At 39.7% G+C, this 26,200-nt stretch overlaps 1 protein-coding gene across 4 annotated transcripts in view; it reads left to right on the forward strand.

The window, feature by feature from the left end:
* LOC133562154 (receptor-type tyrosine-protein phosphatase U) overlaps nucleotides 1-26,200 on the forward strand; it is a 565,556-nt gene that overhangs the window by 513,629 nt on the left and 25,727 nt on the right. For all 4 annotated transcript variants that reach the window (XM_061916074.1, XM_061916075.1, XM_061916076.1 and 1 more), the window contains 4 exons: nucleotides 4,120-4,274; nucleotides 11,163-11,298; nucleotides 11,765-11,914; nucleotides 16,995-17,309. In XM_061916074.1, the coding sequence (XP_061772058.1) occupies nucleotides 4,120-4,274; nucleotides 11,163-11,298; nucleotides 11,765-11,914; nucleotides 16,995-17,309 (756 nt within the window). The remainder of the gene's footprint in view (nucleotides 1-4,119; nucleotides 4,275-11,162; nucleotides 11,299-11,764; nucleotides 11,915-16,994; nucleotides 17,310-26,200) is intronic.

Consider the following 26,200-nt stretch of genomic DNA (forward strand, 5'->3'; position numbering starts at 1 on the left):
AATAGATTGATGAGTTAACGCGTAATTAACGCATTAATTTGCCCACCCCTAATATATATATATATATATATATATATATATATATATATATATATATATATATATATACTGTATATATACTCATTTATTTATGAATGAGAGAGCCTCCACCCCCTGCCATTGCCCTTTTGAATATCTCCCTAAATGCTGAGGTCTCAAGGTTGGCAAGTATGGCTGACAGTGTTTCTGTGCTGACTAAATGAGCGATCCGTCCTCCCATAAAATGGCTGCGCTGCAAGACACACAATGGATAGATACAATGTTTGCACACAGAGACAAGGTTTGTACAACAAAGCATATTTTTATTTTGCCCGAGGTTCATGCGAATAGGGGTTCGTAAAAGAAGGTTCCACTGTAGGTAATTGCGAAATACTCCAGAATTATCAATTGGAATTTCAATTATTCTTCTTTTAGTTAGAATTGGAGTTGCGATCTAAATTTAAATTAGTGGAATTTGAGAAGTTCTTCTCAATTACATTTGGAATTTTATACAAGTCACATAGACAAAAATATTTCTATTAAAGATGTGTATATTGCATCAAGTAGGTATATAATTATAGTTTTCTTACATCACAATTGCCTGGTTTAGTTTGTATAATAGATAAATATAAACACTAATATTTTAAGGAAGGTCTCAAGACTTGAGAGTGACTTGAGAATGGGAGGAAAACAAGATATAGTTGGAGAAGGAATTAAAAATGTATGGATTTTTTACAAATAATTAGGGTTGTGCGGTATACCGGTACTGGTATAGTATCGCGGTACTAATGAATCAAAAATGGTACTATACTTTTTTAGTACCGTCGTGACATTGGTGGTTTAAGAGCAGAGGAGCATGTTCGGTAGCACACAATTACAGAGTACTTACAAGCAGACACAGTGTGTGGACAGAAAACGGAGAACAAACACATTTTGGCTTAAAAAGTAAAGATAAAGGTGAAGTTAAAACACGGAAATGCCCTCAGGAAGAGGTGCTTTAAGACATGGCTAACTAGCTAGCGGCGAACGTCCATTCGCAGTCGGCAGGGTTTTTAGCTACTTCTAAATCCCTAATCCTGGTCTCCATGGCGACAAATAAAGTACGCTTCTTACAAGTGTCATCCCTGCAGGATGATGACCTACTCAGTGGCCTAGTGGTTAGAGTGTCCGCCCTGAGATCGGTAGGTCGTGAGTTCAAATCCTGGCCGAGTCATACCAAAGACTATAAAAATGGGAGCCATTACCTCTCTGCTTGGCACTTAGCATTAAGGGTTGGAATTGGGGGTTAAATCACGATTGCTGCCCACTGCTCCCCTGACCTCCCAGGGGTTGATCAAGGGTGATGGGTCAAATGCAGAGAATAATTTCGCCACATCTAGTATGTGTGTGACATTCATTGGTACTTTAACTTTAATACCGCAGGATTGTACTTGGTAATGATACCAAGTCGATACTACTAAGATTACATCGATATTTTTTATCGTCACAAAATCTTTTTTCTTTTTTTTTAAATTCATGTTTTGTTAATAAATTCAGGAAATATGTCCCTGGACACATGAGGACTTTGAATATGAACAAGGTATGATCATGTTACTACTTGGTATCGGATCGATACATAAATTTGTGGTATCATCCAAAACTAATGCGAAGTATCAAACAACAGAAGAATAAGTCATTATTACATTTTAACAGAAGTGTAGATAGAACATGTTATAACAGAAAGTAAGCAGATATTAACAGTAAATGAACAAGTAGATTAATAAATTCATTTTCTACCACTTGTCCTTAATAATTTTGACAAAATAATAGAATGAGAAATGACACAATATCTGCTATGAATGAGGTGGCGACTTGTCCAGGGTGTACACCGCCTTCTGCCCGATTGTAGCTGAGATAGGCACCAGCACCCCCCCGCAACCCCAAAGGGAATAAGCGGTAGAAAATAGATTGATGGATGACACAATATGTTACTGCATATGTCAACAGACAAATTAGGAGCCTTTATTTGCTTACCTACTACTAAAAGACAAGTTGTCTTGTATGATCACTATTTTATGGAAGGACAAAATTGTTCTTTGATTGCAATAAGAAACATATGTTGTTGTTGTTTTTTGTCCTGTCCAGCTTCTCAGGCAAATCATATAGTTGATGTAGATGCCCATATCGGCTGTTCAGATTTACTTTACAAAAGAGAAGTGTAGGATACTTCTCTTGTTGCCTATTTGAATTTGACTTTATTAAATGTATTTATATTATCATTTGGTGCAGCCGGGCCGGAGCAGGAGGGGATAGAAAGAGAAAAAAAGGAAGACAGAGGGGGAAATTGTGGGGATAAGAGGGGGATTAGCCAGAGAGACAAACACAACAACAGCAAATACAACAATAACAACAACAACAATAGAACAACACCAGCACATACAATATGTACAAATATGATCGTAAAAGTGATAGCAAATAAGCAGTTAGTGAAATAAATAATATAGTAATGACAATGAGCATTTTTACACTAAAACTGGAGCAATACAAATACCAATAGAAAAAGCGCTATTGATCATGAACAAAACCAATAGTTTACCTCATGTTAGACCCGCTCGACATCCATTGCTTTCCTCCTCTCCAAGGTTCTCATAGTCATCATTGTCACCGACGTCCCACTGGGTGTGAGTTTTCCTTGCCCTTATGTGGGCCTACCGAGGATGTCGTAGTGGTTTGTGCAGGCCTTTGAGACACTAGTGATTTAGGGCTATATAAGTAAACATTGATTGATTGATTGATTGACCTCTATTATCAACAATACAGTTGTTCAAATGCAACACTACGTATACATAATGATAGCAAGAAAGATAATAAAAATAAATACATAAATGAAATAAAAAATGAAAAAAAGGAATACCAAAAGATGAAAGGAAAGAGAGAGAGGCAACATATATTAATCTTGTAGATTGTTATAGTAACAATGGGTTAAGCTCTGTCAATATGCCATGTGTTACCCAGTTTACCCTAGGGCAACAACGTTGATATATGTTTGATGAAACATGATTATTTGCATGAGTGTATGTATGTATATGTACTTGTATATGAACAGAAACATATGTTTAATGTACCGTAAGATTCTTTTGTCAAAATAGAGCCAAAAATGCAATTTTCTTGTAGTCCCAAAAAGTATCGAAACTTATCGAAATACATTTCAGTGACGGCACAGGTACTAAAATATTGGTACTGGGATAACATTACAAAGAGTAATCAAACAGAATTGCAATTCAATTTATGTGCAAAGATGGATCTGCATGCATGTCCTTGATTTCCTTTTATGTAACTTGTTAAGAACTCAGTTTGGACATGTTTCCTCTCTGCACGTAAAGTAAGCCTTCAAATTAGAAGTAGCACATTAAAAAGGGATTAAACACTTGATAGAGTTTGCTGCTAAAGGGGTTTGAAGGTCACGTGTTAATCTCGGAGGATTTAAGAGTCGCTACATGGACGCGGCGCCTGTCTCTCCAACATGACTGTTCCAGTCTTTGCCGCTGTCGGCCTCTTCCCTGTCCGTCAATCTTCTGGGGATCCTCACTGGAGGAGTTCCAAGCATCTCTGGAGTGACAGTGGCACAAACACAGCATTATCAACACACTGTCACACTCGCTCACCCTGAGCACACTCTGCTTAGTCAAATCGGCAAGAATTTTCGGGTGCCTGCGACAGCTAGTTTTTTTTTTTTATAGCCTCTTCCATTTTTAAAGGGGGCTGGATTTCCCTCTTCAACAAATCTTTGCTTGGCAATACTTTTATAGAGGGTGAAAATTGTTGTGTGGCTGCAGCCGGCCCCCCCTTGAGCTCAGAGTGCCTGAGTTATTCCTTTCTCCGTCTGTAAAACTGCAGCCGCTGCGACAGTGCGATGCCCTGGGGCCCAACTGTCCTGGAAGACCTAAGACCCCACATAAATAGCGCCCTGAGCCAAGAAATCTGTCACATCCATCACAAAACTTGAACGTCACTAAATAGATGGAAGCATGTTTGGAAATGTGAAAAGGGCCTGAAGGATGCCTTGACTGGGATGCAAAATGCTGTGTTTTACACACTAATGTTTACTGTTTCTGTTGACAGAGAGGATACTCAACCAAGCATGAAGTCCGTCAGTTCCACTTCACATCCTGGCCTGAGCACGGGGTGCCCTATCACGCCACTGGACTCTTGGCCTTTATACGAAGAGTAAAGGCCTCCACGCCTCCTGATGCTGGCCCTGTGGTGGTCCACTGCAGGTAACCTCATTTTTTTACCACCTTTACTATTGTAACGGGCAGTACCATAGTTTTCGGATTATAAGTCGCTCCGGAGTATATGTTGCACTGGCCTAAAATGCATAATAAAGAAGGAAAAAAACATATATGCGTCGCATTGGAGTATAAGTCGCATTTTTGGGGGAAATTTATTTGATAAAATCCAACACCAAGAATAGACATTTGAAAGGCAATTTAAAGGCCTACTGAAATGAGATTTTCTTATTTAAATGGGAATAGCAGGTCCATTCTATGTGTCATACTTGATCATTTCGTGATATTGCCATATTTTTGCTGAAAGGATTTAGTAGAGAACATCCACGATAAAGTTCGCAACTTTCAGTGCTAAGACAAAAGCCCTGCCTCTACCGGAAGTCGCAGACGATGACGTCACATGTTGATGGCTCCTCACATATTCACATTGTTTATAATGGGAGCCTCCAACAAAAAGTGCTATTCGGACCGAGAAAACGACAATTTCCCCATTAATTTGAGTGAGGATGAAAGATTCGTGTTTGAGGATATTGATAGCGACGGACTAGAAAAAAAAAAAAAAAATTAAATAAAAATGCGATTACATTGGGACACATTTTCGATGTTTTTAGACACATTTAGTAGGATAATTCTGGGAAATTCCTTATCTTTCTATTGTGTTGCTAGTGTTTTACTGAGTTAAATAGTACCTGATAGTCGGAGGTGTGTCTCCAAGGGTGTGTTGACGCACAGTGTCTCAGGGGAGTCGACGGCAGCTATGGACGGGGCAAGCTCAGCTTTTCTCCAGTAAGAAGCGACTTTTTGACCACAATTTTCTCACCGAAACCTACTGGTTGACATTCCGTCGTGTTTCATGTTCTCTTGACCGCGCTCTGATCCATAGGACATTTTCACCTCCAGGAATTTTAAATAAGGAATCACCGTGTGTTTGTGTGGCTAAAGGCTAGAGCTTCCCAACTCCATTTTTCGACTGTGACTTCTCTAATATTAATTGAACACATTTCAAAACATTCGCAACACAGTTCTCCAAAATACTGTGTAATTATGCCGTTAAAGCAGACAACATTTAGCTGTGTGTGTGCGTAGCGCTCATACTTCCTAAAAACCTGTGACGTCTTGCGTACACGTCATCATTACTCGACGTTTTCAAGACGAAACTCCCGGGAAATTTAAAATTGCAATTTAGTAAACTAAAAAGGCCGTATTGGCATCTGTTGCAATGTTAATATTTCATCATTGATGTATAAACTATCAGACAGCGAGTTCGGTAGTAGTCGGTTTCAGTAGGCCTTTAAAATAAATAAAGAACAGTGAACAACTGGCTGAATGAGTCTACGTTATATGACGCATAAATAACTAACTGAGAACGTGCCTGGTATGTTAAGGTAACATATTATGGTAAGAGTCATTCAAATAACTAGAACATATAGAACATGCTATACGTTTACCAAACAATCTGTCACTCCTAATCGATAAATCCGATGAATTCTTATTCCTCGATGTCGCTTCTAAACAACTCTGCCAACTCCAAAGCTATGCGCCGCTTCTTCTTGTCGTTTTCTGCTGCATATTTCACTACGTCCAGCTTGTAATCTGCAGTACATGATTTCCTTTTCGGTCCAATTTTTGTTCAGCCCTTCTCAGTTTTTATAAGTTACCGCCAACAATGAAATTATCCATTTCAATAGCTTCGATTGCTGACGTGTGTGTGACGATTGCTGACATTTTCTTGGTCTCTTGGGACGGCGTGGTGCAGTTGGGAGAGTGGCCGTGCACAACCCGAGGGTCCCTGGTTCAATCCAAACCTAGTACCAACCTCGTCACGTCCGTTGTGTCCTGAGCAAGACACTTCACCCTTGCTCCTGATGGGTCCTGGTTAGCGCCTTGCATGGCAGCTCCCTCCATCAGTGTGTGAATGTGTGTGTGAATGGGTGAATGTGGAAGTAGTGCCAAAGCGCTTTGAGTACCTTGAAGGTAGAAAAGCGCTGTACAAGTACAACCCATTTACCATTTACTCTTCCGAGAATGAGATAAATAATATTATTTGATATTGTGTAATCCGCAGTAGATGATTTCCTTTTCGGTCCAATTTTTGTTCAGCCCTTCTCAGTTTTTATAGGTTACCGCCAACGATGAAATGATCCATTTTAATAGCTACGGCAGTAGCATATAGCATACAACAGTTAGCATTCCATGACCCACAATGCACTTCTGACATGACCCTACTCAGCCGAATTCTTATTGGTTGACGTGTGTGTGACGATTGCTTACATTTTCTTCAACTCTTCCACGGATGAGATTTATAATATTATTTGATATTTTACAGTAATGTGTTAATAATTTAAGTCGCTCCGAAGTATATGTCGCGCCCCCGGCCAAACTATGAAAAAAACTGCGACTTACGATAAATTTGAAAAGGTTCCATTGTTGTCTGTAGTGATTCTTAAAAGTCAGTTACTTATTCGGCATATCAGCATGTCCAGTCTGGCCAAACGATTGCGAAAACATTTCATTGTCACAAACAACAAGCAAACAAGACATGCTTTACTTAGGAATGGTGATTCCGAACAAGTTTTTACAGTCGCGAACTGTACCGAGGGTCGCCAACTGTCCCTTATAAAACATAATTGTCCTGTATTTAGAGACGGCCCAAAAAGGGACACAGTTTTACCCATATTACCGTGACAATCAAAGATAGTTTGTAAAATGCTAATTAATTAATGACAAACAACAAAATGAGTCCCTGCTGAGTGCTGCACCTTCGTAAATAGAAAAGTGTGTATATTAGCGCAATTTTCTGCATCCTAAACAACGTGAACATGAATAATGGGTTACAGCCTCAAAAAAAAGTCCATATTTTAGTAAAAGTTTTTACACTTTGACCACAATATAAATAGCAGTAAAGTGCCGTATATTGTACAGACATAACAATGGGGTGATGGATCAACTTTCTATTGAATAACCAAGCCAAAACAACAACAAGCTGTACTGTCCTTTTTCTATGCAGCCGCATTGCCAACACACACAAACACACACACACACACACACACATTGTCTCGTAATTCAGTGAGAATCAAAAATAGTTTGTAAAATGGAACTAAGAAAAAGAGCAAATTCCGAAGTGTGGGAGTAATTTGATCCTGTAGCGGCAAATAAGGTAAATGTTCTTCTTTTCCTGTGTATTCCCATATTTTTTGGACCACCCCCTGCGACCCTGAGAGGGACAAGCGGTGGAAAATGGATTGGATGGCACTTCAAACGCTTCTTCTTCCCTTCATCGTTGTTGTACAGTTTTTAGCGTTTCCATAGCGAGTATACTGAGAGATATAAGTTAAAACTAGAGATGCGTGATAATGGCTTTTTGGCGATATCCGATATTCCGATATTGTCCAACTCTTAATTACCGATTCCGATATCAACCAATACCGATATATACAGTTGTGGAATCAACACATTATTATGCCTAATTTTGTTGTGATGCCACGCTGGATGCATTAAACAATGTAACAAGGTTTTCCAAAATAAATCAATTCAAGTTATGGAAAAAAGTGCCAACATGGCACTGCCATTTTTATTATTGATGTCACAAAGTGCATTTTTTTTTTAACATGCCTCAAAACGGCAGTTTGAAATTTGGGACATGCTCTCCCTGAAAAAGCATGAAGAGGTTGATGTCGGCAGGGAAGGAGGGGCTTGAGAAAAATTAAGATTAAGGAAAAATTTCCACTATTATATTTTAAAGTATTTATCGGCCAATAATATCAGCAGTCCGATATTATCGGATCTCTCTAATTAAAACTTTCCGCTACTTTGTATTAGAAGTGGCAACAGCGGAGGATGACTGCCCCATAACAAGACGAGAGAGAGAAAAAAAAGAGCTTATTGACTACGGCACGGGTTTAATGGCGAACGCATGCAAATTTCCGGCACTTATGCTGATCCCAAATACACAACAGCAGGTACCAATAGGTAAGAAAAGTCGAAAAAAAAAAAACGCCATATAATATGTCTGCTAAAAGGTGTCTAATAATGCACCAAAATAATACTCGTATGTTGAAGCACAGCATGTCTGACTTAGACGTAATGCTCCACGATCCATCAAGCGGTGCGGCTTTATAGCTTACCAAAGTCATACTAAAACATTTTGACCGATTTTTAGCGGTGTGTGTAATGTTCTATATTCTTAATGAAACATCAAAGTTTTAGACCTACTTGCTAATGTAAGTTAAATGTAATGATTGTTGTCCCTTCAAGGATGTCGGACTGTAGGCGCAACACTGATGTCATTAGGGGGTGACAGTGTTGTTGTAGAGGTAGGGACCAGGAGAAAATATAGCAGAAAGCACATTCGCTCCAAACGAGAATCAATTCAGTGTTTTTTGTCATTTCTAAAGAATATTTCTAAGAATCCTACAGCACGGACACTACACTAAGCTGTACTTGCGAATGTCATTTATTGAACAAGGGTGCGTCAACCTGCAGTCCACATGTATCTTTGATGTGTGTTGTCACTCTTATTATTACACGATGTATCAAATACAATTGCACAACCTGAGTTAATCCGTAATTAGGTACACCGGGTTTAAGGAAAATTGTAAATCTTTTAAGAAAATGAAAGGATTTTAAGTGCGCCATGTAGTCTGAAAAATACGGATTATAAGGCTATGCATGTTTTTTTTTTATTCTGCGTAGCTGTTCCTTTAAAAATGTAAAACAATTAAATGCTAACTATCACTTTTATTGGCAGGTGGAATGCAGTGACTTGTACAAAACCCAAAACAAGTGAAGTTGGCACATTGTATAAATCATAAATAAAAACAGAATACAATGATTTGCAAATCCTTTTCAACCTATATTCTTGAATGGACTGCAAAGACAAGATACTTAACGTTCGAACTGGTGGACTTTGTTATTTTTTGCAAATATTAGCTCATTTGGAATTTGATGCCTGCAACGTGTTTCAAAAAAGCTGGCACGAGTGGCAAGAAAGACTGAGAAAGTTGAGCAATGCTTATCAAACACTTATTTGGAAAATCCCACAGGTGAACAGGCTAAGTGGGAAAAGGTGGGTGCCATTATTTGGTATAAAAGCAGCTTCCATGAAATGTCATTCACAAACAAGGATATGGCGTGGGTCATCACTTTGTGAACAAATGCGTGAGCAAATTGTCGAACAGTTTGAGAAAAACATTTCTCATTTTGTATTGCAAGGAATTTAGGGATTTCACAGTCTATGGTCCGTAATATCATCAAAAGGTTCAGAGAATCTGGAGAAATCACCGCACAAACGTGGCAATGCCCGTGACATTCAATCCCTCAGGCGGCACTGCATCAAAAAAATGACATCAGTGTGTAAAGGATATCACCACATGAGCTCAGGAACACTTCAGAAAACTACTGCTACCTGTAAGTGCAAGTTAAAACTGTACTATGCGAAGCCAAAGCCATTTATCAACAACATTCACAAAAGCCGCCGGTTTTGCTGGGCCCAAGCTCATCTAAGATGGACTGATGCAAATTGTAAATCTGTTCTGTGTTCTGACGAGTCCACATTTCAAATTGTTTTTAGAAACTGTGGATGTTGTGTCCTGCGGACCGAAGAGGAAAAAAAACATCCGGACTGTTATAGGCGTAAAGTTGAAAAGCCAGCATCTGTGATGTATGGGCATGTATTAGCGCCCAAGGCATGGGTAACGTACACACCTTTGAAGGCACCATTAATGCTGAAAGGTACATACAGGTTTTGGAGCAACATATGTTGCCATCCAAGCAACGTCTTTTTTATGGACGCCCCTGCTTATTTCAGCAAGACAATGCCAAGCCACATTCTGCACGTGTTACAACAGCTAGGTTTCGTAGTAAAAGTGTGCGGGTACTAGACTGGCCTGCTTGTAGTCCAAACCTGTCTCCCATCGAAAATGTGTGGCGCATTATAAAGCGTAAAATACGACAACGGAGGCCCCGGATTGTTGAACAACTTAAGCTGTACATCGAACAAAAATGGGAGAGAATTCCACCCGAGTGTTGTTAAAAGGAAAAGCCATGTGACACAGTGGTAAAAATGCCCCTGTGCCAACTTTTTTGCAAGGTGTTGTTGCCATTAAATTCTAAGTTAATGATTATTTGCAAAAAAAAAATGTCTCAGTTGCAACATTAAATAACTTGTCTTTGCAATCTATTCAATTGAACATAATTTAAAAATGATTTGTAAATCATTGTATTCTGTTTTTATTTATGATTTACACAACGTGCCAACTTCACTCGTTTTGGGTTTTGTATAATGCATCAGATGGCGAATGACCATTATGACACACTAACACTAGTGTCAATACTGGTAGCGAGTGTGCCATACACTGACCGAGGCATTATTTACCCATAACTACTAAACTTCAACAAAAGGTGAATTGAAGGTAACTTGACTTACTGTTGATTGTTAAACAGCTACTCAGCAGACGCAAGACGCCTTTTTTAATGTAAAACCCATCAACTGAAAATCGAAACATCAGAATCTTGACAAAAGACGGTCATTTGCTGCCATTCTGGAGCTTCCATTCCTTCAAAACTCAAACTGCAGAATGGGAGCCTCTATCAAAGAATGTTATGTTGTAAAACTGTACAATATCTATTCCTGTAGTCAAAAACCTAACCTGAAGATAACAAGTAGTAAAAGAACAGGATCCTAGGTGCAACAATGGAGTTATCATGCCAGCACGCGACACCACTCTGATCTTCTTGCACCTTCTTTCTTTTCAAACTGCGTGCATCACCATTGGACTGGAACAGCTGCATATGTGAATTATTGAAAGGACATGTCGGCTTTAAGATGTGCATGGTCCCTAATGATGTTTTTTTTTTCCTTTTTTCTTTGTGTGGCAGCGTGGGGGCGGGCCGCACGGGCTGCTACATTGTGTTGGATGTCATGTTGGACATGGCTGAGTGTGAAGGTGTAGTGGACATCTACAACTGTGTCAAAACACTCTGCTCCCGGCGTATCAACATGATCCAGACAGAGGTCAGACTAATTATGTCATGAAAAAGTAACTTTAAAAAAGTCTGCTTCTTCATTCTAACTTCCCCTCATAGACAAATACAAAGGTCATTATAATAGAGGCACATGTTGTCTGTGTGCTGCAGAGGCACGTTCTATTGTTTAGATATGCACGTCATTTGCATATCCAGCATTTATTATGTAAATCCAAAGTTGACATAGTTGTTCATTATATTTGTAGCCATTTGCAACCGTCTCTTAATTAAATTCTTGCTGACGGCAAATGTTTGTTTACGTAAAGATATGTATTTATTCTACTTTGCTACACTACCAACAATGTTATTTGGAACAAAGGACATCTTTAAGTGTGCTGTTGTGTTTAATACATGATGGGTTTTGTGGTGTGGATTGCCTTATTAAAAATCTGTTTTTTGGAAGTATGTGAAGACATATACAGTACATTGTAAGGTTTGTGTTTCCCTCCCTGCAGGAGCAGTATGTCTTCATCCATGATGCCATTTTGGAAGCGTGTCTATGTGGCGAGACAGCCATCCTGGTGAACGAGTTCTCAGTTGCCTACAGAGAGATGCTGAGAGTGGATTCCCAGAGTAATTCCTCCCAGCTCCGTGAGGAATTTCAGGTCTGTTTGGCTTCTGGAGCAATGCATTGCATCATTTTAGTTTTAGTTTTTTTGGTGTTTTTTTTTTTTGTTAACTTATGCATGCATTTTGGCTTGTACAACACCTAAAAAAATGATGGACTCACCGGACTTAGAGGATGTTCATTCAGTTGTTTGATTTTGTAGAAATAAAACAGATAACAGAAACAATAAGAGAATAACAAATAATAATTTGTGATATTAACAATTTATTTTTTACATCAAACAGTATTATAATTATGGAATCACTCAAAAATTAAGAAACAAATATGGATCCAGCCTGTATGTTTTCATTTCTAAAGCTAACACCTGTATAAGATTACATTTGTGCATTAATCTGCTTTATAAAAGTAGTGTTCACATCTTGGAGAGTTGCTCCACCAGGTAGCTTGACATAAATCAAGGTGATGATGCTGGAACTTTTGTTTGGTGGCGTTCAAATTACATTTTTGAAGACGACTGCCTGAAGAAAACATAAATGTCCACAGTCATTGATGATATGTGGCTGCATGACTAATAATGGAACTGGGGAGATGAATGATTCCAATTACATCTTCAGTAAATACAGAAGTTTACATTGACATGTTGGACACTTTTCTTAGTCCATCAATGTTCGCGGATGATGGTGACATTTTTTTAAAAAAATGATAATGCATCTTACCATGAAGCAAAAACTGCAATAACTTTTCTTGAAGAAATATTCTTTAGGTCAATGTCCATCCATTTATTCATGTTCTACCGCTTGTCCCTCTCGGTGTCACAGAGCCTATACCAGCCTGCAAGTAGTCCAGATTTCAATCCAATGTAAAATGTTTGGTGGAAATGAAAGAAAATGATTCATGACACGACTTCAACCTGCAAAGCTGATCTGACAACAGCATTGAAAGTTGGAGATTGAGTACTGATTGTCACTCGTTAAGTCCATGCCTCAGAGACTGTAAGCTGTTGTAAAAGAATGAGCTGGTGCGCCAAAATGCTACTTGTGTGATATAGTTATTTTTTGTTTATTTTTTATGATTACATAATTTTTCTCAGATGTAGTTAGTGATTCCATATTTGTTTCACTCTGCTTGATTTAAAAATGAAACCATATGAATACTATATTTCTTCTTGAATCATTTCAGTGTTTCTTATAGCCGGAAAGGTGACATTTAAAATGACTATAGCCTTGTCTGTTATCTGCTTCTTTACTACAAAATTAAACATATGAATGAACATCCTCCAAGACAGATGATTCCAATAATTCTTACTTAGGGTTGTAGATAAAAGAGGTCTAAGGGAACACAATAATCATGAATGAGTTTACACCTAAGTTTTAAGGTAGCAATTTGGTTATTTTTTTTAAGTAACGAAGAAAAAGTAAATGAGGAAACAAACGGAAAAAAAAATGTACTTCACTTTAGCGTAATCAGTTTGACTCACTTTACAATGACATAAAAAACCGCTGGCCCAAAAAATATGTATATATATATATATATATATATGTGTGTGTGTACTCTATATATATATATATATATATATATATATATATATATGTATATATATATATATATGTGTGTGTGTACTCTATATATATATATATATATATATATATATATATATATATGTATATATATATATATATGTGTGTGTGTGTGTATACATATATATATGTCTATATATATATATATATATATATATATATATATATATATATATATATATATATATATATATATATATATATATATAGATATATATATATATGCAGTAGTGCTCATATATTTTTTTTATATACCACAACAATATCGTATCGTTGCTTTAATTCTGTAACAATATTGTACCATGAGATTTGTTACGTTACAATCTAATACTTTCGAGTAAATATACCCTTCACATCACAGGTGTGGCAAATCAAGATGCTGACCAAATAGCATGATTATTGCACAGGTGTGCCTTCGGCTGCCCACTTTTATCACACAGCAGAATGCCACAGATGTTGCAAGTTTTAAGTGAGCGTGCAGTTGTCATGCTGACTGCAGGAATGTCCACCAGAGCTGTTGCTGTGAATTTGATATTTATTTTTTCGACCATAAGCCGTCTCCAAAGACGTTTAAGAGGATCTGGCAGTACATCCAACCGGCCTTACAACCGCAGACCACGTGTAACCACACCAGCCCAAGACATCCACATCCCAGCAGGTGCACATCTATGATCATCTGAGACCAGCCAACCGGACATTTGCCTCAACAATTCGTTTGAATGACCAAAGAATTTCTGCAAAATCTTTGAGAAACCGTCTCAGGGAAGCTTATCTGCGTGCTCGTCGTTCTTATCGGGGTTTCGACCTGACTGCAATTTGTCGTTGTTTCCGACTTGAGTGGGCACATGCTCATATTCGATGGCGTCTGGCACGTTGGTGAAGTTTTCTCTTCACAGATGAATTCACTGTTCAGGGAAGATGGCAGACTGCGTGTGTGGTGTTGCGTGGGAGAGCGGTTTACTGATGTCAATGCTGTGAATCGAGTGCCCCATGGTGGGTGTGGAGTTATGGTATGGGCAGGCATATGTTATGAACAATGAACGTAAGTGCATTTTATTGATGGAATTTTGAATGCACAGAGATACTGTGACGAGATCCTGAGGCCCATTGTTGTGCTACTCACCCAAGACCATCACCCAATGTTGCATAATGACAATGCACGGCCCCATGTTGCCAGGATCTGTACACAATTCCTGCAAACTGATAACATCCCAGTTTTTGCATGGCCAGCATATGCACCAGACATGTCATCCATTGAGCATGTTTCGGATGCCGTGTACTGGCGTATAAAGTTCCAGTTCCAGCAACTTGGAACCAACATTCCACAGGCCACAATCAAAAACCTGATCAACTCTATATGAAGGAGCTGTGTTGCACTGCATGAGGCCAATCTTGATATGCCACGACTGTGAGGTGGGATGGATAATCCTGGCAAAGAAGAAGTACTCACTTACACAGATTTAGACGGATATGTGAAACGATATTTGAGAGGAATTGGTCAGTTGTGTATATAGTAAAAGTTGTACATCTTTGAGTTCAAAACAAAAGTGTTTTTGTTTTTGTTCAGTATTGCTAATGCTCAGAGAGTACTACTTTTTATGATGGGTATTTAAATTAACTGAAGTAATTAGGATCGATTCCAAATTGTGGGTACCTACTCATTGGTGTAGTGGTTAGAGTGTCCGCCCTGAAATCGGTAGGTTGGGAGTTAAAATCCCGGCCGAGTCATACCAAAGACTATAAAAAAAAATGGGACCCATTGCCTCCCTGCTTGGCACTCAACATCAAGGGTTGGAATTGGGGGTTAAATCACCTTAAATGATTCCCGGGCGCGGGACCGCTGCTGCCCACTGCTCCCCTCACATCCCAGGGGGTGATCAAAGGGATGCAGAGGACAAATCTCACCACATCAAGTGTGTGTGTGACAATCATTAGTACTTTGACTTTAACTCCTCGATATGCCTGAGTTTTGTTTACAAAATGTGTGTGTAACTGAAATATCTTCATGCCCCCATGTACCACCAAGTTGTGTCAACATTCTTCCAGCTGATTTTGCATAATCTTAACCAAAAAAACCTAATGTGTATGTGAAGGTGCTTTATCTGGGTCCATATAGCATAGCTTATTTTGATTATTATATATAGTAGTTTGAGTTGAAACAATAGATAGGGATGTGGAGACTGACAGCTGCTCCACTGTATAAAATGTCTAAAGAACAGAGACATTTTGAAATGAACAAAGAGAGCAGGAAGTAGTTTAATGAGCTTGTTTGTGTGTGCATGCACAGGCGTGTGCAGAGTTTTGTGCGGGATTATGATAGTGCCACTTCACTGTGTGACTGTATTAAAATCTTCTGGTTGCTGGCGAGGCGGCCGCTGCACATTTTTATGAGATGTTGATAAGGAGAGAAGAGAACCAGCTGTGTTCTCACATGCTACTCTTGCCTCATACGCAGCTTCCTCCTCCTCCTCCTCCTCCTCCTCCAGCCACTGCTGCCGCCGCAGCGCTTTCATAGCCCACCAGCCGCACTCATTCAAGGTTTAACATTTCAAAGGGATGCCGGGGAAGGCTCATGCGCTTCCTTTAATTTGATGCGGTTTTATCCTTGTGTTCTACATAGGAATTATGAAGGATGTATGTTTGGGATTAGGAGCATGTGCAGCAAGTGTGACACGCTAATTACAAACATGCCTTGCATTGGTGCTGTGCGCCCATCCCACTGTGACTGTTGTTGAAAGCATCCCCCTCACCCAATAGGCTCACCGCTTTCTACCAGCACACAGGAAACCACTTGCTTAGTTGTATTATTGATATTGTGTGTTAACGAATGTACTTTCTATTACTTAAAGTTGTTACATCGCCATTTTTGCTTGGTTTGTAGCTGGATTACATAAACATTACATCCCAAACTCCTTATAAACTCTGCCTACATTCAGAGGAGACATGTTACATTTTGGAGAAATGTTTGAATAGAATAATAATAGAAGAGTTTCAGTCACTGTGGAATTGCTCCCCTGTCCCCAGACTGCAAATGGTGGATTCCTATTCCTACAGCAGGGCTATTCAACTTTAATTGTGTTGGGGGCCAAATTTCCAGAAAGCTAAGGGCCAGGGTGGCTGGACTTCTCCCTATACTATTATTCGTATTTTGTATATACTCGATAACAGTTGATATTTGATTTTTCCATCCATCCATTTTCTACCGCTTATTCCCTTTGGGAATACGCTGGTGCCTATCTCAAGCTGTCATGTGGGATCATGACACTTATCATATTTTTTTGTTAACAGTCTCAACCTTTGTATAAACCTGCAGTCTACTCAGTGTTTTTCTAGAGTTACACTTCCTATTATTGTGAAATGAATAAAAGTAAAATGTGCAGTACAGCGGTTTCCTTGAAGTTATAAATCTATGACAAATTGTATTGTTATTGCTTTTTGTCAGGAAGCTACAGTAATGTATTCTTGAGTCCTGTATAATGTTTTTTTTTCCTCATGCAGTCTGTACACTACTTTACTCTTTTCCTACTTTATCATTTGTAGACGCTAAACTCTGTGACACCCCACCTGGATGTCGAGGAATGTAGCATCGCCCTGTTGCCCAGAAATCGAGAGAAGAATCGCAGCATGGATGTTCTTCCACCAGATCGGGCCTTGGCCTTCCTTGTAACAACAGAGGGGGAGAGCAACAACTACATCAACGCTGCTTTGGCTGACAGCTTCCACCAGCAAGCTGCCTTCATTGTGACCCCTCACCCTCTGCCCGGCACCACGGCGGACTTCTGGAGGCTTATCTTCGACTACGGCTGCACGGCTGTGGTAATGCTCAACCAACTGAATCAGTCCAACTCGGCCTGGGTAAGGTCAAAGTCTTGTGTATTGTTGATCATTGATTAGCGTTATAGGAAAATGTTTCTGTTCATGAGTGGCCCTTTCCCATAATTCTTTACTGGATACTTTTTTCTGCCATTGCTCCTTCTGCAACTCACTGTGCTTGGGATTAGTTCCTTCATGCCCATTTTGTGAGGCTTTGATCCTTGACCACATTGATCTCAAAGCACGACTAGATAACACCCGCCCCACTTTTTCCTTTCCCCTCTTTGGAGAATAGTCTTCCACTGCCCTCCAGCCACATCTCAGGCTTCTTTTTGTTGGCGCCCCACTTTTTCAATCTCCTACCATATGTCTTCTATCTCCTCCTGCGCGATTGCCTGCTGGATGTTTAATTATTTTTAGTGACATAGCAGGAAAGTGGAAGAGAATTTCAAAAAACTTTGAATATGTAAGCGATAATGAAACACATGCTAAGAATCCAGACTTGATAATAGACGGACTGCGTTTACAAACGGAACACAACTTTTTTTGCATATTCCAATTTGGCTGGGTAAAAATGTGAAATTCATATTTCATTGTTTTCCAGCTCTGTTCAATCTAGATCATTAATCTTCCATGAAATCAGTCAGACAACTCTTTTCCAAGGGCAGCTCTCATACAGACCTAAAAATGTTTAAAACATGTAACCCAATGCAATCTCTCCACTTTTACTGGCATCTTAAAAATACATATGCAATACCTGCAATATGTTGACTCAACCGGTGGGCAGGTGGGGGAGTGGGACGGCAGGGGTAATTTTATATATATATAGATATATATTTGTTTCATTTAGTTCAGTGCAGAACCTTTTTTGACCTTTTGTCAACTTTAGTCACAAGACTTTTAGGAATACTGATGTTTAGTTAATTTGAGGGATTTGAGTTCTCCTCCTCCTCTTTTCTCATTGCAATCTCATAAAGAACATTACAGCTCCCACCTCATTCTTATTCCCTGCTGTTAATAACACCAGCTCACTGCCTGGACATCCCTGCTGTTCATGGCTGCTGGAACCAATCTGACTTACTTTCTTGTGCAAAAAGAAATTAAATATACCTATCGGCTCCTTCCGCTATAGCCAACCAGCGTCCCTTATGCATTTTATGGTGAGAAACTCCCTTGTTTGTTGAATGCATTGAATCTTCTTTATATGCTTTACATAATGTATGACAAATAGAGGGCTGTCCATTGGGATACATTATGTGTGTGCATGTAGCCATAAACTACTATGTTTAATATTTTGTTATCAATGTTTTTTAATATGCATTTATAATTCTCTAATGTGAATACACAATGCCTCATAAAAGAACGATCATTTATAACTCAGTGCTGTTGGTGTAGATTGGTGTCTTGATGATTATCACACAATACTAATGGCCTAATTTAATAAGACAAAAACACTACGCGCGAAACTGTGTGTGCAAAAAATCATGAGTGGGCGTGTTGCGTCCGATTTTCTAACAATTTACTAACAATTGCCAAGAGCTGCAGAACGCCTTATTTAAATTAGGATTTTGCATGTACTATATGGGGATTTTACCAGAAACAATCGTTTTTGTGCACACTCATGTTACCTGTGTGCGATGTCTTGAACCAAAGGCACACATCTATAATCTGTAACACAGTTTCTGAATCGCAGTCAAGTCAACAGAAACATATCCACACTGACACTTGCGCTGGTGATGGATCGCATCACCAGGGTCTGTCTAAATCTGTAGTAGTGAGCATTTCTTTGTTGCCAAGATAATCCATCCCACCTCACAGGTGTGGCATGCCAAGATGCTGACTAAACAACATGGTAATTGCACAGGTGTACCTTATAGGCTGGCCACGATAAAAGACCACTCTGAAATGTGCAGTTTTATCACACATTTGAGGGAGTGTGCAGTTGGCTGCTAACTGCAGGAACGTCCACCAGAGCTGTTGCCTGTGAATTGAATATTTATTTATCAACCATAAGTCGTCTCCAAAGGAGTTTGAAAGAACTAAGCAGTACATCCAACCAGCCTCACAACTGCAGACCATGTGTAACCCTACCAGCCCAGGATGTCCACATCAAGGAGGTGCACCTCCATGATCGTCTGAGACCAGCCAACCAGACAGCTGCTGAAACAATTGGTTTGCATAACCACAGAATTTCTGCACAAACTTTGAGAAAACATCTCAGGGAAGGTCATCTGCATACTCGCCGTTCTCAACAGGGTCTCGACCTGACTGCAGATTGTCATCTTAACAGACTTGAGTGGGCAAATTTGATGGCGTCTGGCACGGTGGAGAGGTGTTCTCTTCCCGGATGAATCCCGGTTTACACTGTTCAGGGCAGATGTCATACAGCATGTGTGGCGTCATGTGGGTGAGCGGTTTGCTGGTGTCAACATTGTGAATCGAGTAGCTCATGGTGAGGGCAGGGTTATGGTACGGTCAAGTGTATGTTATGGACAACAAACGCAAACAAATTTTATTAATGGCATTTTGAATGAACAGCGATACCGTGACGAGATCCTGAGGCCCATTGTTGTTCACTCCAGACCGTCACTTCATGTTACAGCAAGAAAATGCTCGGCCCCATGTTGCAAAGATCTGTACACAATTCCTGGAAGCTGAGACATCCTCGTTCTTGCATGGCCAGCATAGCATTGAGCATGTTTGGGATGCTGTGGATCGGCGTATACGACAGCGTGTTCCAGTTCCTGCCAATATTCAGCAATTCCGCACAGCCATTAAAGATGAATGGACCAACATTCCACAGATGACAATCAACAACTTGATCAACGCTGCGAAGGAGGTGTTTTGCACTGCTTGAGGCAAATGGTAGTCCCACCAGGTACTGGCTGCTTTTTGACCCCCCAGAACCCACATGAAGCAAAACTTTTGACTTACCACCTGCTTCCTCGTTTCCTTGCTCGTCAGAATTTGACAAGTTGGTACACTTCGACAGCCAATCTAGAGGCAATGAAGACAACAACACGAAAAGATGCTTGAGATAACCCCCCTTTTCTTTGCAAGGACTATGAGTCACTCTTCATCTAAATGAGAATATATGAACATCCTGTCACCCTAATGACAACAGACCTTGTACAGTAAGTGATGTTTTACTATGTTTGTTGGCTTTAATGAAGTCTGCAGTGAGTGGTTAACCATTAGGTTGAGGGAAAAAGCAAACCTGATGCATTTTTCAAATTAATACTTAAAATATACTTAAAAGTATCAAAATACATAAATATTAAATGTTATTATAATTGTGCCCATTATTACATTACATATATACTTACGTCATGTATATGAAACCTCAATGGAGCTCTTTGGATGTTTTTGAAGGGATTTGTAGGCGGAATTGAACGGCTCCTATAGGCTCCATTGTAAGCTAACTTTTGATCACATTTATTTAATATTTGCATTAAGAAAAATCCATCCATCTTCATGTCCTTCATAATGATTGTGAACGATTATGCAAAATTCCCCAAAAAAGTGCAGTTTCCTTTTATCATTTATATACAGTATATATTTAAAAAAAAAAAATGTTTTTTGATATTGTATCAATTTGCTTTTATTTTTCAATTTTTGCAGTTTGTATCTGCAGAACCTGCGTGACTTTTTTTTTTTTTTACTAAAAATGACTAACAACAAATCAAACATCTGTTTGGGGTGTTATTATTGAAAGTACTTGTGTTTAGGACTTTACTTCTCTCGTTCGATGTCCGTGACAAACAGCGCCCTGCTGCCAGCCTTTACTGACCCAAAACACTCACTCACGTCACACTTGCTTCACGCTGCTGCTCCAGTGGACTTTCTCTCCTCAAAAGACACCACTGTTCTTTTAATATTTGCATATTGCACATTTTGTAGATGGATGTCCGCAGTTATATCTCAGATATATTAATGTAGGTCCACATTGCAGACATGCGTCTTTCACAGCAGACATTCATGTGCATCTTGCCAAAATCATCACAACAACCGGTTTCAGCATTGATGTTTCGATGGTCAAAGTCTTTTTTCAGCGGCCAAATTTTCGATGCTTCACTAGCCAAAAGTGCACATTCATACTGTAACAACCTGCCGGTTTTAAAGGCCTACTGAAACCCACTACTACCCACCACGCAGTCTGATGGTTTATATATCAATCATGAAATATTAACATTGCAACACATGCTAATACGGCCTTTTTAGTTTACTAAATTGCAATTTTAAATTTCCCGGGATTTTCGTCTTGAAAACGTTGTGTAATGATGACGTGTACGCAAGACGTCACAGGTTTTTAGGAATATGAGCGCTACGCACACACACAGCGAAATGTCGTCTGCTTTAACGGCATAATTACACAGTATTTTGGACATTTGTGTTGCTGAATCTTTTGCAATTTGTTCAATTAACATTGGAGAAGTCACAGTTGGGAAGCTTTAGCCTTTAGCCACACAAACACACGGTGATTTCTTGTTTAAAATTCACGGAGTTGAAACTTTCCTATGGATCACAGGGGACTAGGATCCCGATCACTTGTCAACCAGCAGGTTTCGGTGAGAAAATTGTGGTTAAAAAGTCGCCACTTACCAGATATCAGCTGAGCTTGCGCCTCCCGTACAGCTGCCGTCGACTTCCCTGAGACACTGCGCTTCAACACACCCGTGGACGTACACTTCCGACTATCAGGTACTATTAAACTCACTAAAACACTAGCAACACAATAGAAAGATAAGGGATTTCCCAGAATTATCTTAGTAAATGTCTCTAAAAACATATGAATCTGTCTCAATGCAACGCGATTGCAATCGCGTTTTTTTATTTTTTATTTTTTTTTTTCTAGTCCGTCGCTATCAATATCCTCGAACACGAATCTTTCATCCTCACTCAAATTAATGGGGAAATTGTCGTTTTCTCGGTCCGAATAGCACTTTTTGTTGGAGGCTCCCATTAAAAACAATGTTAATATGTGAGGAGCCATCAACATGTGACATCATCGTCTGCGACTTCCCGTAGAGGCAGGGCTTTTCTCTTAGCACCAAAAGTTGCAAACTTTATTGTGGATGTTCTCTACTAAATCTTTTCAGCAAAAATATGGCAATATCGCAAAATGATCAAGTATGACACATAGAATGGACCTGCTATCCCTGTTTAAATAAGAAAATCTAATTTCAGTAGGCCCTAAAATGTTTGTTTAGGTGTGATTGATGTGAAGTGAAAAAGGATTGATCGAGAATGAGGACGCGTGTGCACAGGAGGGAATGCGTGTTGGAATTGGTCCGGTTGATAGCACAAGATTGGCAATAAAGTTGTAAAGGGCGTCTGACTTTGTGTGACTTTTTCTGGAGGTTGTAATACGTTATATCACTTTAATTCATTTTCTCCGGAAAAATAAAATGTTTTTAAGGCGTGGCGGCTCTTATTTGTTGTGGCGGTGCACCACGACCATTTATATGTCGGGGAAACCCTGTTGGTGCTTTATGAATTTAAGAAACGTCTGGACCAAAGGCGTTTCAGGTATTGACACCTAAGTATCTTAATTCTAGTCTATAGAATAGGGCTAAGCGATATGGCCATTTTTAATATCTTAATATTTTTAGGCCATATCGCGTTACGCGATATATACCTTGATATTTTGCCTTAGCCTTGAATTAGCACCTGATACATATAATCACACCAGTATGATGATTCTTTGTGTCTACATTAAAACATTCTTGTTCATACTGCATTAATATATGCTCATTTTAAACTCTCATGCAGAGAGGGAAATCACAACTAAGTCAATTGACCAAAACTGTATTTATTAAACAGTTATCAAGCAGTGGCCCAAACATTCATGTCAGTTCCAAAACCAAAAGTGCAAGATTGTCAGAGACATTTTAAAAGAAGCTACTAGTGCACTTTTGTGCATGATGTCACTAAGATGACATATCAAAACAACACTAAATTAAAGTGCACTTTTTGTACAGAACGCCACAACAATAGTTTAAAACAAATAAAGTTTACTTTTGTGCATGATGTCACCCAAGATTTTTCAATAAGTGTCAAATAAAAATAAGCTGCATAAGAGAAAATCAAATAGTGTTCGTCCTTCGCTATGTGGTAGGTTACTGCGGAAATGATCGTTTTTTTGTTTTTTGACTTTTTTTTTCATACGGTGTTGATCTGGAAATGTCTGCCTCGACATTTTGATGGGGCGGGCGTGTGGCACCGAATGGAGATGAGGACATGCGGAGTAAACACTCTTCATTCTCTAGCGGGTGACTTATCAAATGATGCTACATATTAGCAGTAATGCTACTTTTTTGCCCCACACTTAACAAATTACGATTCTCTGTTTGACATATTCCCATTTGAAGCCAAACCACCTGCTGTTTTTCTTGGGAATTGTTTCTTCCTTCATTTGTTACCAGATTTGCACCTTCTTTCTCTCGTATTACAACTCGCACGGCTTCTCTTGCATCACAGCTTACGTTACCCATGCTGCTACCGCTCTGCTCTGCAAGGCCGTAAACGTATGTGACGTATGACATGGTAGTATTTGACGTATGTAAGAAGGTGCGCCTGCTGTCTGTGAGAAGGAGAGACAACAGAGTGGGAATAACCTGTAGTGTAATGACAGCAGCTAAAAGCAACTGCGTCAGAACGTATACTCGAATATCACAATATCGTCATTTTCTATATCACACAGAGACAAACCCGCGATATATGGAGTATATCGATATATCACCCAGGCCTACTATAGAGTTCTGGTCTTTATAGCTACAAGAGCTGGGCATTAACTGCTGAAACCAAACATACACACAATTATTTTGATCGCAAACTAAAACCTTAAAGGCCTACCCACCACGCTGTCTGATAGTTTATGTATCAATGATGAAATATTAACATTGCAACAAATACGGCCTTTTTGCTTTACTAAATTACAATTTTAAATTTCCCGGGAGTTTCGTCCTGGAAACGTCGTGTAATGATGACGTGTACACAAGACCTCACGGGTTTTTAGGAATATGAGCGCTGCACACACACAGCTAAATGTCGTCTGCTTTAACGGCATAATTATGCAGTATTTTGGAGATCTGTGTTGCTGAATCTTTTGCAATTTGTTCAATTAATATTGGAGAAGTCACAGTAGAAAGACGGAGTTGGGAAGCTTTAGCCTCTAGCCACACAAACACACAGTGATTCCTTGTTTAAAATTCACGGAGGTGAAACGTTACTATGGATCAGAGCGCGGTCAAGCGAACATGAATCAAGACGGAATGTCAACCAGCAGGTTTCGGTTAGAAAATTGTGGTTAAAAAGTCGCTTCTTACCAGAGAAAAGCTGAGCTCGTGTCGTCCATGCAGCTGCCGTCGACTCCCCTGAGACACTGCGCATCAACACACCCGTGGAGACACCCTTCCGACTAGCAGGTACTATTTAACTCACTAAAACACTAGCAACACAATAGAAAGATAAGGGATTTCCCAGAATTATCCTATTAAATGTGTCTAAAAACATCAGAATCCGTCCCAATCACGTTTTTTTTTTTTTAACATTTTATTTTTATTTTTTTCTAGTCCGTCGCTATCAATATCCTCAAACACAAATCTTTCATCCTCGCTCAAATTAATGGGGAAATTGTCGTTTTCTCGGTCCGAATAGCACTTTTTGTTGGAGGCTCCCATTATAAACAATGTGAATATGTGAGGAGCCCCCACACTTGCGACGTCATCGTCTGCGACTTCCGGTAGAGGCAGGGCTTTTCTCGTAGCACCGTAAGTTGCTAACTTTATCGTGGATGTTCTCTACTAAATCCTTTCAGCAAAAATATGGCAATATCGCGAAATGATCAAGTATGACACATAGAATGGACCTGCTATCCCCGTTTAAATAAGAAAATCTCATTTCAGTAGGCCTTTAATGGCTATCAATGGGACAAACCATCTTCCTGAGAAGAATTAAAAGAAGTGTGTACCTTGTATCATTTGCGTACCCAAACTATGATGCTGTGCCTTCAGAGGAATGATACAGTTCTTAGGTGTGTTTACAGTACCAAAAATTATCCTTACTGCACATGTATTTGATGTCAGCTGTACTTTGGTGGTTGGAAAGGGACTACATGTATTAGTCTCGGAATGAAGCGATTGTCTTGCTGCTGTCGGTCTGCTCGGGGTGTGGGTGGACAATAAACCAGACTGGAATGTTAACACGGACAACTTGTACAGGAAAGGACAGAGCAGGCTGTACTTCCTGAGGAGGCTGCGCTCCTTCAACATCTGTAAAAAAGCTCCAGACTGGAGAAACTGATCAGGCGGGCCGGTTCTACAATCGGAATAAAACTGGACTCACTGGTGACGGTGGCAGAGAAGATGACTGTGGAAAAACTAGTGAGCATCCTGGATGATGCCAGTCACCCTCTGGGTGCTAAGAGGGGCTTGTTCAGTGCTAGACTGCTTCATCCCAAGTGCAGGACTAATAAACTAAAAAACTCCTTTGTCCCACACGCCATTAGACTGTACAACTCCTCTCTGGAGTGCAGGGGGTGTACTAGGATGACAGGGGATGCAAACAATAACTTTTAATACTTTTTCATTACGGGCTTCACGGTGGCAGAGAGGTTAATGCGTCTGCCTCACAATACGAAGGTCCGGAGTAGTCTGGGGTTCAATCCCGGGCTCGGGATCTTTCTGTGTGGAGTTTGCATGTCCTCCTCGTGAATGCATGGGTTCCTTCCCGCTACTCCGGCTTCCTCCCACTTCCAAGGACATGCACCTGGGGATAGGTTGATTGGCAACACTAAAAAATTGGCCCTAGTGTGTGAATGTAAGTGTGAATTTTGTCTGTCTATCTGTGTTGGCCCTGGGATGAGGTGGAGACTTGTCCAGGGTGTAACCCGCCTTCCGCCCGATTGTAGCTGAGATAGACGCCAGCGCCTC

This window comes from Nerophis ophidion, linkage group LG11 (genome assembly GCF_033978795.1).
Source record: "Nerophis ophidion isolate RoL-2023_Sa linkage group LG11, RoL_Noph_v1.0, whole genome shotgun sequence".
NCBI classification, from domain to species: Eukaryota; Metazoa; Chordata; class Actinopteri; order Syngnathiformes; family Syngnathidae; genus Nerophis; species Nerophis ophidion.